Raw genomic sequence first — 19529 nt, 5'->3', positions numbered from 1 at the left:
AAAAATGGTTTAATTTGTAGAATTTACACCATTGTACATTTAAGCAAAATGAGCTGAAACTAAAGAAGACATTTTGCTGTAGCGCACACGTCCTTGCTCTGAGTGGATGTGGAATGGGATTCTGCGCACACACACACACACACACACACACACACACACACACACACACACACACAGAAAACAATGCCATTCAGATCCTGATTTTCTTCTTGAGTATTAATAGAAGCTGCTTTTAAAAGACAAAAAACCAAAACTAACTCCACCCATAGTTTTGTGATTTTTCAGTGGTAGCCATGTTAGCTTTACAACACGGTGGTTCAACTCGGGTCAAGACACTTATTTAATGTCCTCCTAGCTTCATTCTTGCAGTATTGCCAAAGGTTGTGATACTGTGTCAACAAATGTCCGCAGAAAAAAACCCGCTATCAAGTGAACACGGATGTAAATGATTCACGATTTAATGATCATTAAAAAAAGGCAACTTAATAATTGTTTCATGAGGAAGAGAAAGGCACTCAAGGATAAACATGTGTTTTGGGGAGGAACACTGAATGTAAACATACATTTGTTTTTGTTTTTATTACGCCACAGGGCTTCTTTTTAAAAAGCTTTATTTATGTTCTCATCATTTCAACCACAGAGTAGCCTCCCATGGGTTAGGAGCCTTCCTCCGGGGTACGTTCCCACAAATTGTATCCATTATCCAATTACTGCTCGACTCACAGGGCTGAAACATCTATTTTAATGGGAAGAATCCAACAAAGATGGGGGGGGGGGGGGTTTCTGTATCTCCTGATACTTCCTGAGTCCTTGAAGTTAATTTCTGTTCCATGAATTGGTGATGAAACGCTAACCACGCGTTGGAACAACAGCACCGCCACGCTGCATTTTGTTCTGCCCATTGTCATCCTTAAGGGCAAGTTGACTTTCATGCAGTGGTCATCATCAAATCTGAAAAGGTTTTCTAGCAGTGCTCATGATCGATCAGCCGTGTGTGTGTGTGTGTGTGTTGCTAAGCCGTGTCGTTACGCCACAGTGAGATAGTGATTCATAAAAGTAGCCACGGAGGCAGTCAAGCGAGGCGCTGCGGTAAGATTATGATCCATGACGCTATACATGCTGGTCCTCTGAGAGAGGATAATGATTTATGAGAGTGTCTGTAGAACCAGAAGAGCAGGATCAGGTGATCCGTCAGACGTCATCCAGCAAAGATCGGCTTCCTGGTCGCAGTGAGCGGAGTCGGCAGAGCAGCCGATGAAACCCTGATTAGTTGAGATTCACAGGAAGTGACGGCGTGGTTTCAGTTTGCTGTGTTATTGTTTTATAATGTTAGATTAGATAATTGTTCTTACAGCGTCTGTAACGTGAGAGCTCCTGTGTTGAGTCTTGAGTTCAACCTTTGCCATGAACATCGGGCGTCTCAGATTGATTGTGTACTAAGTGAACCCAGAAGATAATAGCGACATAATAGAGTTGCAGTCAGATGAAAATTGTCTTAATTGGCCCTAAAGAGCCAGTGTGTCGGATTTAAGGGGATCTATTAGCAGAAATATTCATAACTATGTTTACAATATTGTATGAAACTAGGAAACATTGTGTTTTTCGTTACCTTTAGAGTCAGCCTCTTACAGCTGCGTAGGGAGCGGATCCTCTTCACGGAGTCCTCCGTGTTGCGCCGCCATCTTTCTACAGTAGCCCTGAGCGGACAAACCAAACGCTGGCTCCAGAGATTTGCGTTTTTACGTTACCTTGAAGGCCACCGTAGTTCTCCGACAGCTCGTGAAGTTGTGATAACCTGATAACCGTACTTTTTATTACCGTACATATTAAGTATTTTTCTATGCTAAATTGTAATTTTTAACATCACATATGATGTGACATATATATATATATATATATATATGTGCACATTTTGTTGCTGCTTAAACATAATGTTTTCCTCCTCTCTCCCCCTTCAGGCTACCTGCCCAATGGCATCCATGCAGTGGAGGCCATGTTGGCAGCAGCCAGCATTGGAGCCATTTGGAGCTCCACGTCGGTCGACTTTGGAGTCAACGTAAGGACTCTGTTATACTGGTTTTTCATGACACATACTTATGCAAACAAACATGTGAAGAGGAAATAGAGAATCAGATCTGTCAGGCATCATATCGTGTGCGAGTGAGCGCAGAGTGTAGTTGACTTCATCCTTCAGCAATGTCTTCCACAATGGTCTTTGTTTGTCATCTTGGTGTCTGCTTCTTATTTCTGGTGTGCTGCTGCCCCGTCTGGCAGATCAGAGAACTACACGTAGAATAAGAATATGTCTTCAGCCCGCGACTTATTTGATTGACCATATATGTTTTGTCCCGTTTACTCTTTAAGTAGGTAGTAACGTTCCAATGGTAAATGAATTGTGCAGAATCTTCATTTAATACGTTTTGTCTTGAGCTCTTCTCCTCCGTCGGAATCACATTGTGCTCTTCTGTGCTAACACTGATATGCTCCTGTTTTGTGTTTGGTGTTATAAGTACTTAACGAGAAATATGAAGTTGTTCATTTCAGGTTACACATGTCCTGCTCTTACTGCAGTAAATGAATCACTTTATTTTGTTGAGCCTTTCCTGTCTGCTTACTCCAGTGTTCTCATTTTTGTCTGTCTCTCCCTGTCTCTCTCTCTCTGTCTCTCTGTCTGTCTCTCTCTCTCTGTCCCTGTCTCTCTGTCCCTGTCTCTCTGTCTCTGTTTTTCTCTCTCTCTCTCTCTCTCTCTCTCTCTCTCTCTCTCTCTCTCTCTCTCTCTCTCTCTCTCTCGCTCTCTCTGTCTCTCTCTCTCTCTCGCTCTCTCTCTCTCTCTCTCTCTCTCTCTCTCTCTCTCTCTCTCTCTCTCTCTCTCTCATTTTTTGTCTCAGGGTGTCCTCGACAGGTTTTCTCAGATCCAGCCCAAGCTGATCTTCTCTGTTGCTGCTGTGGTTTACAACGGCAAAACACATGACCACATGGACAAGCTGATCAGTGTCGTCAAAGGTTTGACTTCCATCAAGTCATTATAGAGTTCTAGAGCGCTTCTTCAGCTAGCTGGTGGTGGAACCTGCCAAAGTGACTGTACAGAGATTTCAACTGGGTTTTTACAAGTGATCCAAATGAAACAGTTGGAAGAATGAATGCATAACAGATACTCGCTAGATGTAAAGGATGAAGTAGGATTTCTTCATCTGCTACCTCTGCAGTGTCCAGAGAATTACTAAGCCTCTTTGAGCCCCTCACTGAAAACAATCCTCATCCGTAAAGAACCAAAATGTGTTGCATGGAAATAACGCTGGAACTCCTCTGGGATCCGTCTTTGCTTTTCACAAGTGTTGCAGTGTGAAGCATCAGACTCTCTCTGTCTCCCTGTAGGTCTGCCTGACCTGAAGAGAGTCGTGGTGATTCCCTACGCTCGCTCCAAACAGGAGACGGACCTCTCCAAGATACCCAACAGGTGTGTGTGTGCGGAAACAACTAGACTCAAGTGTTGAAACTGAGAAACTGAACGGATGCTTTTGTCATTTTTTCTTTTTCTGCAGCGTATTTATCGATGATTTCTTGGCATCTGGACGCGGCGAGGCTGACCAGTTTCCTCAGCTGGAGTTTGAGCAGCTTCCGTTCAGTCATCCTCTGTTCATCATGTACTCTTCTGGCACCACAGGAGCTCCGAAATGCATGGTCCACTCTGCTGGGGTAAGAAAAACATTGTGTGCCATTATCCCCAAATCATAGATATGGATCACTGTCCCTCTCTTTGTTGAGCGGACACTAAAACGGCAACAAAGTGACTCTTCTGTTGCCAGTTTTGTTGCACATTTTTCGTTACTGCTCCATCAGTGTTATATGGATCGCAGCTGTCTCTTTCTCTCACACACACACACACACACACACACACACACACACACACACACACACACACACACACACACACACACACACACACACACAGATTAGCACACGCTGCTCGCGTCTGTTTGCAGAGCTCTCCTGGTTTGGCCCACATGTACAGTTTGAAATAGGCAATTTAGTAACAGAATCTTGGTTCATTTTGCCTAGTTTGGCAGTTTGATCAGAATTCACGAGCAGTGATTGAAAGGCGCTTTAGCGACCCCTCGGCTCTGATCGGTTGTTTTCCATCGGGCGTTTGGAAAAGGACAGCCGAGCTGATGGGATGAACCATCTGTCAATCGAAGTCTTACCAAAGCCAGTCGGGAGAAGAGCTAAAAAAACAACAACATCTATCCGTCTTGAAAAGCCTTCAGTGCCGTTCTTTGCTCCTCTCTAAATGACTAAATACTCTCAGCTTCTCATGTGCTACTGATATATATATTATTTTTTTAAGTTTACAACTGTAGCTTTAAGAGTTAGGTTTAAAGTGAACTCTTGGCCTTGGAAATGGCAGTTAAACAAAACTTCATAGTGGCTTTTTTGGAGCTTTTGAAAATTAAAATATGATCTGATGAAATAAGATCTAGTTCTGGTACACAAGCTTGGTTGACACATAAAGAGACATACTTTTTTTTTCCAGACAAAAGAATCATATTAATGAAATTAAAACAAAGTATGAGTCCCTTTTGGTGAACTTCACAGCAGAAGTATCTGTATGCCTGTCATTTATTGCTTTATATTACATTTTCCACCACAAGATGGCAGCAAACCTCCATCACCAGATCCTCCAAAGGTTATCCGCTCTCAGGAGCGTCAATATCACTTTTTCCTGCTGCTGAGTGAAGGAGAGCGTCGGATGAACGTGAGATTTCAAAAGCGCCGCTGCACTTTGAAGCCCGAAACACTCAACATGCAGAATGGTTTAAACACACTCGAACAAATGCATTCACGCATTTTCACAAAATGTTCCCTCTCTCCCTCTCTGATGACTCCTGCCGTCTTTCACATTGGCTTTTCTATCCTTAACTTGCATGCATTTTCTAATGTTTTTCCACTCAGCCCTCCTCTACAGGGTCTCTCTTTAGTCCCCCCCCCACCCCCCCTGATTCACTTCTTCTTTCTTCTAGTTCCCTTTTTTTTCTTCCTATTATTGTATCCTCTCGGTCTCTTTCCCTTGTGCCCCCTCCTTCTACCCCATGCCACCGATAATTGGACTCTACTGCGTTGGTGAAAACATTTCGTATTGCGACGCTGGCAGTCCTCTCTGGCTCCACCAATTAGCCCCGGCACTGTTGCGCTCTCTGCTTTGTTACAGCTCTGTTAACATGCTGTCAGGAGCAAGATGGCACGCACCAAAGGACGGGTACGGCAGCTGAGTCCTGCCAAAGACTACATGCTCACACACACACACACACACACACACACACACACACACACACACACACAAACTTACACATTATGGCTCCGAACTGAAACACACAGTCACAGACACACACTACAGTTAATACTCATTAGCAGCGATAAAAACATATACAACTGTGATGGGATGGTGACAGTGGGGAAAAGTCCACTTAACACAAATCGCCGTTTTTGTCAAAAGAAGTGCTCGTGTGGATTAGTTTTGGTCAGAAGCGTTTGTTTGCGCAACTGAAAATTGGGTTCATGAACTTTAAAAATATGTATCCATAACTATAAAGCACGGAATTCTCTGTCTGGCTATATGTGTGTGGGTATGTCCATTCCCTATCTCGACAACCCTTCATCCGATCTGCTTCACACATGCCGAGTGTTGCCGGGGGACACGAGGATGTGTCAAACTTGGTGCACTTTGGCCAGATGGGGGAGCTACAACAACAGACTTTACAGTTTGGTTGTGTAACTGTTCAACCATAAGTCTCAGTAACATGAATCCGTTTTTCTTCTGGATTCTGTGGGTCCAGAAGAATCTATCCATGCAAGCCACACTACGTCTAGATCTAATGTCCAAATCAATTTTTTCCTCTGCTACTCCAGCAAATCCTGAGGCCTCCTCCCCACATTTACTGCAGAACATCTCTGGACCAAGCCAGAGGAAGTTACTTCATGATGTTTCATTCAGTTTAGCTTTCGCTGGCCCTCAAACAAGCAGCAGCGCTGTGTTCGGCACCGGGGTCGGGGCCGTAGGGCTCTGTGGACTGGGTTGAGCACGTCGTCCACGGCTCATTGACTGCAGTTCATTCTTGCTGCTGGATGCTGGATGTACCAACGGCGCCACAGAACACTTCTTCTTCGCTTCCCTGCAGTCAACGAGCGATGAGCGGCTCTTGACAACGTCGCGACCGTGAAATGGGAACTGCGGTAGTTAGATGTAATTTGAACATATAGTATTTTTTATTACAGCCTCGAATAAGCAGGTGTCTTTGGCCCTCTGTATGTCAAATGTACATGTCAGCTCATATCAGCCCTGCTACCTTTTGTTACCTTTGTTAATAAACAATATCCAGACAGGGGTAGCAGTCATCAAATGTCAAAGTCATGAACAAAAACCTGATAACAAGATAACATTATCTGTCTCTCTCTCACTGTCTCTGTCTCTCTCTGTCTCTGTCTCTCTCTCTGTCTCTCTCTCTCTTTGTCTGTCTCTGTCTCTCTCTCTCTGTCTCTCTCTCTCTTTGTCTGTCTCTCTCTGTCTCTGTCTCTCTCTCTTTGTCTGTCTCTCTCTGTCTGTCTCTCTCTGTCTCTCTCTCTCTGTCTCTCTCTGTCTTTGTCTCTGTCTCTGTCTCTCTCTCTCTGTCTGTCTCTCTCTGTCTGTCTCTCTCTGTCTCTGTCTCTCTCTGTCTTTGTCTCTCTGTCTCTCTCTCTGTCTCTCTCTGTGTCTCTCTCTCTCTGTCTGTCTCTCTCTGTCTCTCTCTCTGTCTCTGTCTCTCTCTGTCTTTGTCTCTGTCTCTCTCTGTCTCTCTCTGTCTCTCTCTCTGTCTCTCTCTGTGTCACGCTCTCTTTGTGTCTCTCTCTCTCTCTCTCTCTCTCTCTCTCTCTCTCTCCTGTAGGGCACGCTCATCCAACACTTGAAAGAACACATTCTCCATGGCAATATGACCAGCAGTGATGTCATCATTTACTACACCACGGTAGGTCTGCAAACCGTTCACAATAGATCTGACGTTCTCGCAGCACCATAAATGTTTAAGATCCGCTTCATCTCGGTCACCAGCAGAGAAGAAGAATGTGTTTTTAATCACGAGTTTGGTCACAAAGATGCACAGCGAGTGCTGAAGGTCAGAGCTGTGCATCATTTTTAGATTCTTGCTCCTTTTTGATGATAAACACAGAGGAACGTTGTTTTTTGGATCAATCGGTGCATCTCTACCGGTATTACATTTAGCAGCTGCAAGTCCTCACATTTCAGAAGCTGGATCCAGGTAGCATTTGGCATTTTTTGCTTGATAAATGACCTCAATGATTAATTATCAGAATTTCTTAATATTTTTTTTTGTGTCAATTGTCTTATCGATTAACTGACTAGTCGTTTCACTAATTGGAAGTGCCTCCTACAGTGTGTATGTAGAGCTAACATTAGTATTGGGGATGATGCCAAAGCTGTAGCTCAGCATGCAGAAAAAAAAAAATAATAATTATATGAACCACAGATACATAACTCACAGTCTGCATGAGTTTTCAATTCTGCTACCCATTTATCCATGTTGATGAGAAAGCAGTGTTTATGCCAGATAAACTGACCACTGTGTGTGTGTGTGTGTGTGTGTGTGTGTGTGTGTGTGTGTGTGTGTGTGTGTGTGTGCGCTGTGCTTAGACCGGCTGGATGATGTGGAACTGGCTGGTGTCTGCTCTGGCAGTGGGAGCCTCTGTGGTTTTATATGACGGTTCACCACTAATGCCCACACCCAATGTACTGTGGAACCTGACAGACCAGCTGGGGTGAGTTAGCCACACACACACACACACACACACACACACACACACACACACACACACACACACACACACACACACACACACACACACACCTACACACACAGAAAAAGGTGAGGATGACAAAACAGACGGACAATGACTGTTTTTTTTTTGCTTTCTGTTGGAAGAACATTTTTTTTTTATTTTAAACCCAAAATTAAAATTGTCCTTTTGAAAACATACTTTTGTCGTGAAGGTGATGATTGTCTATGAAACATGAAGACACACAAATCTCCACAGATTCTAACCAACGCCTACCGTTCTAACCAGCCTTACCCGTGTTGCATTTTCAACGCAAATGGTGCAACTGACAGCAGACCAAGCAGAGAGAGGTTTTTCTTTTTCCTTTCGGTATAATATTTTGTGTAATGACGAGCAGACAGACGGACATAGAGAGTTCAGACAAAAAGCAGACAATCAAAGGAGAACGAGGGATTGGGATACACAGCCAGAGTGAGAAAGAGCACGAGCAAAGGGTAAGCTTTTCCTCCGAGCTTTTCTTTTCAACCACAGAATTGATTATGTGTTTGCCTAATTGACAACTGCACACGCCCGCACAAGAGCAGACCCATGAATAAAGATTTCTGCTGTTTTTATAATGTGCATCGAGAAGGGAGACCCTCCGCAACCCATCAAACGATAAACATTCATTATTTACTCACTAATTTATGACTCCTTGTTTATATTAGAGAAGAGAAGGGGAAAAGGATGTCTTGGTTGTGAAGAAAACATAAAGGGAAGAGGGGAAATGGAGTATATACATAAGATCGTTTAGTTTCATTGTGTTCCATAGATAAGCAAGGTTATTATTTGGTGTATGAAAAATAAGAACAAGCTTCCTGAACTTGCCAAAAGCTGTCATGTCCTGCCGCCAGGTTTTACTCTACTGTATGTAGTAATTTTATGCAGCTTTACCTAACTTTAAAAAGCCTCAAAGTTCAAACATACACAACACTCCAACTTCCTTATTGATCAGCACAGATGAGCGGCCTCTCTGTCATCCTGAATGTGTTGCACGCGGCTGAACAGGCTACTTTAAGTCAGCAGGTCAGCCATCCCCTTTGAGACGCGTCGTTATTGAGATTGATGGCGACGCTGTAAATTCGGATTGACCCGGGTCAAACGGGACGAGACGGCCGAGAGCTAAAGTTTACCACCGAGTCCGGCGACCGTCACAGCGTGGACGTTTTTGTGGTGACACAATTACAGCGATAACAATGAGTTTGATCAATGTTGAGAAAAGATTAGGAGGACAGTTTGGTCCTGTGATACCAGGAATATATATATATATATATATATATATTAACCCACGCCCACCTACTGTTAATTCAAAACATATTTTCCAAAGCAGCACAGAGGATATTGACAGCGCATCATCCTGGTAAATGTCCTGATACCGTCTCCCACCACCATGAGCAGCAGATAATAAAACCCAGTATCGATCTTCTATTGTCTTTGGGATGTTGCAATGAAAAAGAGGTCAACGGATGTATTGTGTGAGCGCAGGTGTGCAGACGGGGCATTAATTGCTTCACATTTAATGTGTTCCATTGTTTACTGCCGTGTACACCGGAGGAAGTTACAGCGGTTAGTGTTCGAGCTCTGCCCCGAGAAGGTCAATTATTTCTCTTAATTATTTCATTGAGATTAAGCCCTTATGCTGCGTCACATTTCGCCTTTCAATTAATTCACTCAGTCATTCATTTGTTTCAATTTCAGAGCGAAACGTCACGCATTATTTACACCTCGTAGAAAACATTCCACTGCCGGAAAGTAGCAGGGAGATGACGAGTCCGACTGTGTGCAGACTGAGCACAGTTCAGTGCAAAGTCAATGGAAAGACGAGAGTTTGCCGAACGCTAATTTCATAGATATTTAAAAAAAAACAACAACATTGCTGTAACGAAAGAAACAAGTTTGACATTTTACAAACATCATTTGAGGAAATCTGTCACCCCTAATGGCCGCTTTTAAAAAAAACAAAACAAAACTAAAAACAGATGTGCTTTGAGCAACCTTGCCACTAGAGCAACTCGGTCAACCTGCGGTTAAAGAGTGAAAAAGAATGCGCCGTGGTCAGCAGAAGTGAGAGGCAGTTTTAGGGCAGTGATACCTCAGACACGTCTTTAGTGCAGCAGGGATGGCACATCGCCTTCAGCGAGGAAGGGAGTAATGGGGAGAAAAAATTGACACGGACGGGGGACTAGTGGGAGTTATGGAGCCAAAGCACTTCTGCTGCAGAATCTCAGAACGGGACCCGTTTTTTTGGATCCAAAGGCTAACGAACGTCTTTTCACGACTAGCCATTTGAATCATCAGTGCATTGAGATCTTCATATGGCGATTGGCACCCTGGTAAAATAGCTACTAGAGTTGGTTGACATCGGTGTTGTCTGGATTGCGTAGTAGCGTTTTGCTGACATAAATAAATAATGTAAATGAGGAGAATAGATTGAACAAGGTTAGAATAGTGTTGGCAAAAATGATCCACCAGGAGGAATTCATTGTAGGGGTGTCAGTGTGACGGATTAACACATAGAACCTTTTCAACTGTGAGAGGGGTTTTTTTTGGTTTTTTTTGAGCCAATTAAGTGCTGATGTTGCCACCTCAGACACATTTCCCAGATCCTAACGCTATGCCAAAACCCCCTCTGGGAGAGGCTGACGTGACATTTTCTACACCCTCATCTTTTGAATTGAGGTTGGACATTTTAATCGGGGCTAAATCTGTCACAGCCTTGGAGAGTCTTAAACTCACATCGAGGCCTCTTCTGTCGTCGTGTCTTTTGTCGGATAGTCGTGGATTTGTAATAACTACTTTTTGCTGCTGCATCACGCTTAACAATTGACAGTTTTAAACCTCTTCGTGGATTGGTTTTGAAAGATTGCACTTTCAATGATGAGAAAGCAGCGCTACTGTAATTTTGCACAACAAACTTTCTGTTTTGCTATAATGGATTATTGCAGATTTGCTGCTTTTGAGGAAAGGAGAAAGGAAAAGGTGAGGAGAGGCTCAAAGCATGGGGAGAGTCTCCAAAGACTTGTGTTTATTGTTAGTTCTGCAGTAGTTTTCTGTGCTTCACAACATATTGAGAATCTGCCTGTGAGAGGCTAACCAATGTGAGCCAGAGAAAGACCTGTCTTTAGAGAAAAGAAGTCACAACATGTCTTCATTTTTACCAGCAGCATGGACGTCATCGTCACTAAATATATTATAGACAAAGGCTGCGATCTTCACAGGTTATCTCACAACTTCCCCTGCCTGTGTCATGTCGGAAAGAGAGATTTATTGAGACGGCCGTAGTGGAAACTAAAGCGGCAGCCTTCCTGGATAAAGCAAGCAAAAGGTTACAACGTTTATACCCGTGACAGGTTCCATGTATTAACGGGGCTTTGGAGGCGCCTCCGTTTTCTCCGAGGATCTTCCTGCCTCTTCCATCTTTTGTCCATTATGTGTCGAGCCGAGATGTCAGAACAAAGATCCCCGGCTGTACTTTTGTACCAACTATAGAAATGTTGTCCCTCGCCAATGCAGAGATGACGACAGATATGGTTGAGCAGATTGCATCTCGCCTGCTCAGTTCCAGTTTTAGAAATGTGGGAATAATCCTTTAAATAACGTCTTGTCTTCTAGCTGCATCTGAATGCTGTAAACTCAACTCATTGCTGATGGAAGAGACATTTTTAACATGTCTGTCTTTTCAGTACCTCATGGAGATGAAATTGCATTCCTGGAGGGGGGGGGCTCAGTATCAGCACTCTGTGACAGGAAGCGTTCATAAGAAATTAATTTAATTTAAAAACATAAAAAAATAAGGTTGACAGGATATGGAGGCTGTCTATCATACTGAACAAGTCCTCTTGTTTACATGGAAATTCATTTTGTATTTATTGATTTTTTTTTTTTTTAAATGATGTAGTGCTTCACACTGTTAATATTGAGTTTGAGTTTGTTAGCATTCATGCTCACAGTCAACTGAAGAGAAGCAGAATTTACATAATTTATATTTGCAAATCGGTAAACAATTACACCATCAAATGGTGGTTTCAAATTGCTCCTCGTGGCGCCTTGACACCTGCGAGGAGAGCGGAGGTCCACTTTTTATATCGCAGCTCTTCCCAGGGTGGAGGATAAGTGCGAGAGCAGTTTAGAAAACATGCACACACACACACACACACACACACACACACACACACACACACACACACACACACACACACACACACACGCATAGAGACGCAGTAACGCCGCGGCTGCTCGCAGGCGCTCCTGCGTCTGATTGGCTTCAAGTGTCTCTTATTGGCTCGGTAGCTTCCAGCGACATGCCTCCTCTGAAACAGACAGGCGTGCATTAACGCAGGCAGACATTCACAAACAGAGACTCACAGCTACTCCTCCGCCCTCCATCCTAAACACCCAATTAGCAGCACACACCTGGCCACCTGCCTCCAATCAGAATACACTGACCCCGTTCCATGTGCAGCCAGCGACGAAGCAACTCCAGATGCGAATTTTGGGTGGGGGGGGGGGGTGGGGGGTGGGGGGTCAGAGCTGATGGATAGAACGGAGACGGACTGTGTTGTGCGGGCAGATGATGAATAGTTTTGTGTTTGAGTTCATGTGTGTCATCTGCCTTATCTGATGGCTGTAATGTGAAAGTAGAGAACAGGAATGGACCATAATTATCCAGCCTTATGAAATATACACGTGTGTGTGTGTGTGTGTGTGTATATATATATATATATATATATATATATATATATATATATACCTTCTTAATACATAAATAACAATGGTTACTGTACAAAAATGTATCTAATATGGTAAGAAGGCAATACATCGAGATTTGGATTCACAGATCTTGTTTGTAAAATGATCATATTCTATGATATAGGATTTCAACATAAGTGATGTATCATTCAAATCATTCCTTTTTGAGATATTACTTCTTCGGACCTTTTCACCTTATCTAAACCCCCCCCCCCCCCCCAGCCCATCAACAGCTCCTATTACCAGTCATCGATTTGAACATGCGACAACAAATGACATCTTTCGGTGCAAAGCAATTCTTGATTTTTTTTTTCCTCTATACATCTTTTTTGATTGACAGACATGGTTACCGTAGTGATGGGATGGGGCAGTTTGATTGATTTGATGTCAACAAAAATAACTTGAACAGACAGGAAGACACAGACAGAGACGCAGCCATTGACAGAGGCAGACTTTAAAAGGCCCTTTGTTTTAGAATTACAAGTGCAGGGGAACACAGAAGTGACGTTTTGTCACTTCTTGCTTTCCACTTGTTGTCCAACTGTTGTCAGCTGTCAGCATGACTTCCATTCACACGGAAGAAAGCAACTTTCCGACATCGAGGGTTGTTGTGTGCAAACATCCCGTCATTACGGTCTCCTCTGAACTAATCCCTTGTAGAACATTTACAAAGAAGACATTTTGTCCTCTTATGCTACACTGACCATTATTGCGCTTCGCTGTTTGTTCAGTTGAAAGTCAATTCCCAATCAGTTGTTGTTCTTCTTTTTTCCTTATCTATCCGTGAAGGCTTGACTGAGCACACGAGCTCTGTTTCAGCATCACCTTTGCTTTTCATCTGCACAGTGACACTCTCTCTTCTCCTGGGAGCGTCCCAGTACAACCGAGCGACTGAGCAGCTCCACCGGAGCAGATGGGATTAAGGGCAAACCGTTCAACTGTTGGCCTTTTTTAAAAATATATATTTATATATTTTTCACGTTCAGCACACAGACATTGAAATTAGGCCTCGCCGTGCATAGATTCAGGGCAACAAACGGAGCATAGTCAGTTCATGCTGAGCATTGATGTCACGCTCGCTTCAGTCCATTCATTCATGCTTCCCCACCAGTGCCTCATTCAGCAGCTGAAGAGTAACCATCCAATCAGATTTACACAGTTGTATAAACCCTTTATAACACTCTCCCGTCTCACTATTACTCTGCCAGTGCAGGCAAGTTGCTGTCTCCGCTCGCTCCACCACCCAACGTCCTTCCAAAGAACGGGAGTGACCCTTTTTTTTTTTTGCATCGTCAACTTAACTGAAATCTGAAATCTCCGGGGTCAGACGCTTCGCTTGCACACTTAGCAATAGGAGCTGTGTATCAAAAAGGAATCACGAGGTCGCACGGTTCGTCGGCCCGTCTGTCCAACGCTTTGGTCTTGAGCAAGATATCTGAAAAGTGAGCAGCCGGGTTGCCATGACGATTGGCGATACTATTCTCCCCACCCCAGAGGACGATTCATGATGTTTGCTAATTTGTCGTTAAAGGTTTCTGCTGTCACAATGCAGAATACATTACTTGCATGTAGGAGGGCTTTTGCAATGGCTGTCATTGTTGGCAGCGCTGACGCAAATTATGTTTCTCCCCAAAATAATGAACTGTGGTTTTTTTTTTTTATATGTTGGAAAAAAGAATGCTTCGCTGATCCTTCATATTGGTATGCTTGGAAATAATTTCTGTCTTTTTCTTCTGGCTCCGTCCATCTTTTTTTCTCTTCTCTCACAGCATCACTATCTTGGGCACCGGCGCCAAGTGGCTGTCTGTGCTGCAGGAGAGGAACCTGAAACCCGGTGAGTTGTGGTCCCAGACACGGGACGTGTACACGCCTACGTGAGCACGCACACAGACATCCAGAGACACACATGGACGCACACAGATAACAAGCAGAAATCCAGAGAGAGACACACACACACACACACACACACACACACACACACACACACACACACACACACACACACACACACACATCTACTATCTGAGAATGGAACGTGGAACAATAAGAGCAGATGGACACAATAATCATTATAATAGTGCTGTTTGACTCAAAATGTCCTTTATGCCGTTTGCTGCATAAATCAACAGCTTGCCCTGTGTTCTGGTGTTTGACACTGAATTGAATGGATAAAAGTGCTGTTGTGATAATTCATACGAGTCATGGATAGGAGCAACTAATTGCTTTTAGTGTCACTGCTCTCTAGAGAGAGAACCGGGTCTCCACACGCAATCAGAGTTGTGCCGCTGCTTATTAGCCTCCCTGCTAACCTTCATGCAGGCTGTTCTCTCTTCGCCATTTCTCTGACAAATAAAAAAAAATGTCACGCTAAAATTATTGCTGCTTTTGCTAAACCCTTTTGCAAAGGTACACGCGGGATTGTAATAGAACAAAGCTCTAATGATTGTTAGGCTCCAGTCCTCAATTTGGTGTAAATTGTGATGATATTTAACGTTTATACCTTTTTTCTCACTAATGACTCTTTTTGTCTGTAAAAGACAGAAATACCACTTATATTGAATTACATAAGCCGGCTTTTGGTTTACATAATTATATATCAAACCTTTTGCTCTTCTGTTTCTCATCTTCTTTGTGTGCTCTTCTTCATCCCTTCATCTAAACGCTCAAATTATCCTCCTGTTCTCCTCATCTTCATTTAAATTACCACTTATAACTAATTCAAAAGGCTAAAAGCTGTTTCCTACTTGTCCTAACGTTTCCTTACTTTCTACTTTCTCTGTCTTTCCCATTTCTCCTCCTCCTCTCCTCTCCTAAATTAAATTAGCTCTTACAACCAATGTTTATTGCATAAACAGTTGCTGTGTGTCTCAGTTCCCAGTGCGCTGTTATAATCACCACAAATCTTTATTCATGGCGCCTGCTTTGTGGGTCTGTCTGTCTGCAACTCGTAAATTAACGACATGCATTCACAATTTTGTGGCTAAACAGGAAGGCACAAAAAACAAAATCTCTCTCTCTCTCTCTCTCTCTCTCTCTCTCTCTCTCTCTCTCTCTCTCTCTCTCTCTCTCTGCTCCATCCCCTTCAGTCAGCCAGCCACTTGATCCATTTGGCAGTGTGTGTGTGTGTGTGTGTGTGTGTGTGTGTGTGTGTGTGTGTGTGTGTGTGTGTGTGTGTGTGTGTGTGTATGTTTGGATGCTTATTAGAGAAAGAAGGCATGGCAGAGGGAGGTGTGTGTGTGTGTGTGTGTGTGTGTGTGTGTGTGTGTGTGTGTGTGCGTGCATGTATGCCTCCAGTGGGCTGGGAAGGGTAAGGGGAGCTTCTTCACTAGCTGCCCCAGCGGAGGGGCCCTTTTCCCTGGGCTGACATTTGGACCGGACACCTGGAGGCACGGTGGGGGGTAGCAAGAGTTCCCACTGTGTGTGTGTGTGTGTGTGTGTGTGTGTGTGTGTCTCTGTGTGTTTTTATGGGGTGAGGGTCGGTTGCTGGAAGCTTATTAGTTTGCAGGGTGCTATTGGCTTGTGGATTGGGCATATGTGTGTGACAGAGCACATGCATGGACCTTGGGGACAGAGGCTAAAGGTGTGTGTGTGTGTGTGTGTGTGTGTGTGTGTGTGTGTGTGTGTGTGTGTGTGTGTGTGTGTGTGTGTGTGTGTGTGTGTGTGTGTGTCACATCAGGGTGGCAAACTGCTTTAACACCACATGAGGGGTGCATGGAGCCACAGCTGTGCACAGGTCGAAATTGTGTGTGTGTGTGTGTGTGTGTGTGTGTGTGTGTGTGGATTTTTTAATTAATTGATTGATTTTCAATATTTAATGCTTAACATTTTGGTATGAACTCACAGTGGCAAAATGTTTTGCAAATAAGCAGTCAATTATACCGTTTTTGATGAATCATTTGTCCCTTTTTTTTTCCCCTCTTTGTCCCCCAGCGGAAACACACAACCTCCAGTCTCTCCACACCATCCTGTCAACTGGATCTCCTCTGAAGCCTCAGAGCTACGACTACGTCTACCGCTGCATCAAGAGCAACGTGCTGCTCGGCTCCATCTCAGGTGACTGATAAAGACTCTGCAAGGACACCGTTCATCATTACGTGTTAAGATACAGTATACGGGCACAAATAGCAGCGGCTTTTCCACATGCCGTTGGTGTGTGCTCCATGAACAATGGCAGCTACACACAAAGATGCAAAAATAAAGCAGCAAAGCATCTGCGACACAAAGGGACGGACGGACACAAAGGAAATTCGAACAAAAATAAATTGCATAGAGCTGTACATTTTCCTCACCACCCACAATGCCACCACACACACACACACACACACACACACACACACACACACACACACACACACACACACACACACACAGAGAGGCCCTCTCAGCCCATTGTTCTGTTGACAAGACAGTAGAATGCTATCTGTCTCTCTATGCGAGTCCTGAAGCGTTTAACATTTAGCGCAGCCTGGGTGACGGATGTATTATGGACACACACACACACATGCACGCACACACACGCACACACACACACACGCACACACACACATACATTGAGAAGCAGCTTGGAGTGTCACAGATGCACGGACTGACGGCAGCTATGCACCAGGCCCCCGCTGTGAATGACAACCATGGTGGGTAAAGCATACTGATGCATACATACGCAAACGCACACTTACACACATTGACATGCAGCCAGAAGGATGGGACTCAACAGCGTCCACTGAAATGTCACCCACAAGGAACAGAGGAGGAGGACAGTACGAGCCGAGTGACTCGGTCATTTACAGCTATGCATTCGTCTTTAAGATGTCTCTGCACAGACTGTGTACTTGCATGTCATTTTTCATGCAGACAACCTTTTGCAGAAATCAATTGGTTATGTCAATAGAAATGACCAATGTGACTTATCGCTCCCTCATTCTCTACATAGTAAACACTCAATATTTCCCTCCCTTAATGAACTAAAACAGCGATTTCAGACAATCGCGCTCACTTTGCAGCATCGTCACCGAGAGGTACAGTCAGTTAAAAGGTAGCCACGCCCCTAAAGCATATCCTTAATCGTCTGTTCGACTCTAAATGGGACCATCATTTACTAAATGAACATCATGCTGTATTAAAGAGGACCTGAAACTGTTGCAATTGAGACCATAAACTCATGTTTACAACGTTTACTGAGGCAATAACTCAAGAGAGAAGCAGAGTCATTTTCTCGTAGACTTCTATAAAATCAGATTTCTTTCTGCAACATGAGGAGTTACCGCCGGTCATTAGCATTAATACAAGCTTAAGGCTTCACTTTTGAAAACCGGAGGTTGCCTCCTGCTTGTAAACATTGACCTTACCGTCCACAGTGTGGCTACTGTTACTTTCAATTTGACCTCCAGATGAAGGGGTGTAGGTTTTCTCATTTCACGTCACGCTGCATCAGACTTCGTTGTATTAATGTCTTGTGCACCCGGACCTCAGCAGATACTGATGAGTACAGTGTTATCATTACGGTAAAAAGTATACTATTAGATTGAGACCCAACAGCCGGGCTCCAACCGACCTAACCTTGACCTCCTAAGTCAACACTCTGTCTGTGTGTGTGTGTGTGTGTGTGTGTGTGTGTGTGTGTGTCTGTCTGTCTGTCTGTCTGTCTGTCTGTCTGTCTGTCTGTCTGTCTGTCTGTCTGTCTGTCTGTCTGTCTGTCTGTGTGTGTGTGTGTGTGTGTGTGTGTGTGTGTGTGTGTGTGTGTTCTTAGGATTTATCACAGCATATGGGACTGACTGGTGGTCACGGTGGCATATGTTATAGGCCCTTTTGCTGATTTCACCCTGCGGGACTGTGTGTGTGACCGTGTGTGTCACCATGTGTGTGTGACTGTGTGTGACCGTGTGTGTGTGTGTGTGTGTGTGCGTGTGTGTGTGTGTGTGTGTGTGTGTGTGTGTGTGTGTGTGTGTGTTATCCTGTCAGTAGGGATGTCAGACCCCCGTCGCGCCTCATTGGGGGACTTTAACACTTTCACTGCTGGATTTCCGCCATCCTAATATACCTCCGTCTGACAGCCCATCTGTTCCTCCTCTACTCCTTTCTGTTCCTCCTCTACTCCTTTCTGTCACTCTTCTACTCCTTTCTGTTCCTCCTCTACTCCTTTCTGTTCCTCCTCTACTCCTTTCTGTTCCTCCTCTACTCCTTTCTGTTCCTCCTCCTCTCCTTTCTGTCACTCCTCTACTCCTTTCTGTTCCTCCTCTACTCCTTTCTGTTCCTCCTCTACTCCTTTCTGTTCCTCCTCTACTCCTTTCTGTCACTCCTCTACTCCTTTCTGTTCCTCCTCCTCTCCTTTCTGTTCCTCCTCCTCTCCTTTCTGTTCCTCCGCTACTCCTTTCTGTTCCTCCTCTACTCCTTTCTGTTCCTCCTCCTCTCCTTTCTGTTCCTCCTCTACTCCTTTCTGTTCCTCCTCCTCTCCTTTCTGTTCCTCCTCCTCTCCTTTCTGTTCCTCCTCTACTCCTTTCTGTTCCTCCTCTACTCCTTTCTGTTCCTCCTCCTCCCCTTTCTGTTCCTCCTCCTCTCCTTTCTGTTCCTCCTCTACTCCTTTCTGTTCCTCCTTTACTCCTTTCTGTTCCTCCTCTACTCCTTTCTGTTCCTCCTCCTCCTCTCCTTTCTGTTCCTCCTCCTTTCCTTTCTGTTCCTCCTCTACTCCTTTCTGTCACTCCTCTACTCCTTTCTGTCCCTCCTCTACTCCTTTCTGTCCCTCCTCTACTCCTTTCTGTTCCTCCTCCTCTCCTTTCTGTTCCTCCTCTCCTTTCTGTTCCTCCTCTACTCCTTTCTGTTCCTCCTCTACTCCTTTCTGTTCCTCCTCTACTCCTTTGTCACTCCTCTACTCCTTTCTGTTCCTCCTCTACTCCTTTCTGTTCCTCCTCTACTCCTTTCTG

The 19529-nt window shown here is 44.2% G+C and overlaps 1 protein-coding gene across 1 annotated transcript in view; it reads left to right on the top strand.

Annotated features, from left to right (window-relative positions):
• The window catches only part of aacs (acetoacetyl-CoA synthetase), a 32898-nt gene that overhangs the window by 5161 nt on the left and 8208 nt on the right, over positions 1–19529 (top strand). The window contains exons 5-12 of the mRNA XM_068720797.1: positions 1959–2056; positions 2889–3003; positions 3376–3457; positions 3543–3696; positions 6918–6998; positions 7682–7806; positions 14382–14446; positions 16543–16665. Coding sequence (XP_068576898.1) covers positions 1959–2056; positions 2889–3003; positions 3376–3457; positions 3543–3696; positions 6918–6998; positions 7682–7806; positions 14382–14446; positions 16543–16665 — 843 coding nt within the window. The remainder of the gene's footprint in view (positions 1–1958; positions 2057–2888; positions 3004–3375; positions 3458–3542; positions 3697–6917; positions 6999–7681; positions 7807–14381; positions 14447–16542; positions 16666–19529) is intronic.

This window comes from Cebidichthys violaceus, unplaced genomic scaffold (assembly GCF_023349555.1).
Source record: "Cebidichthys violaceus isolate CVI_PGR_0920_01 unplaced genomic scaffold, fCebVio1.0.p SCAF_26, whole genome shotgun sequence".
Classification (NCBI taxonomy): Eukaryota; Metazoa; Chordata; class Actinopteri; order Perciformes; family Stichaeidae; genus Cebidichthys; species Cebidichthys violaceus.
The sequence above is the reverse complement of the archived record's forward strand: the minus strand, read 5'-3'. Positions and strand labels throughout refer to the sequence as shown.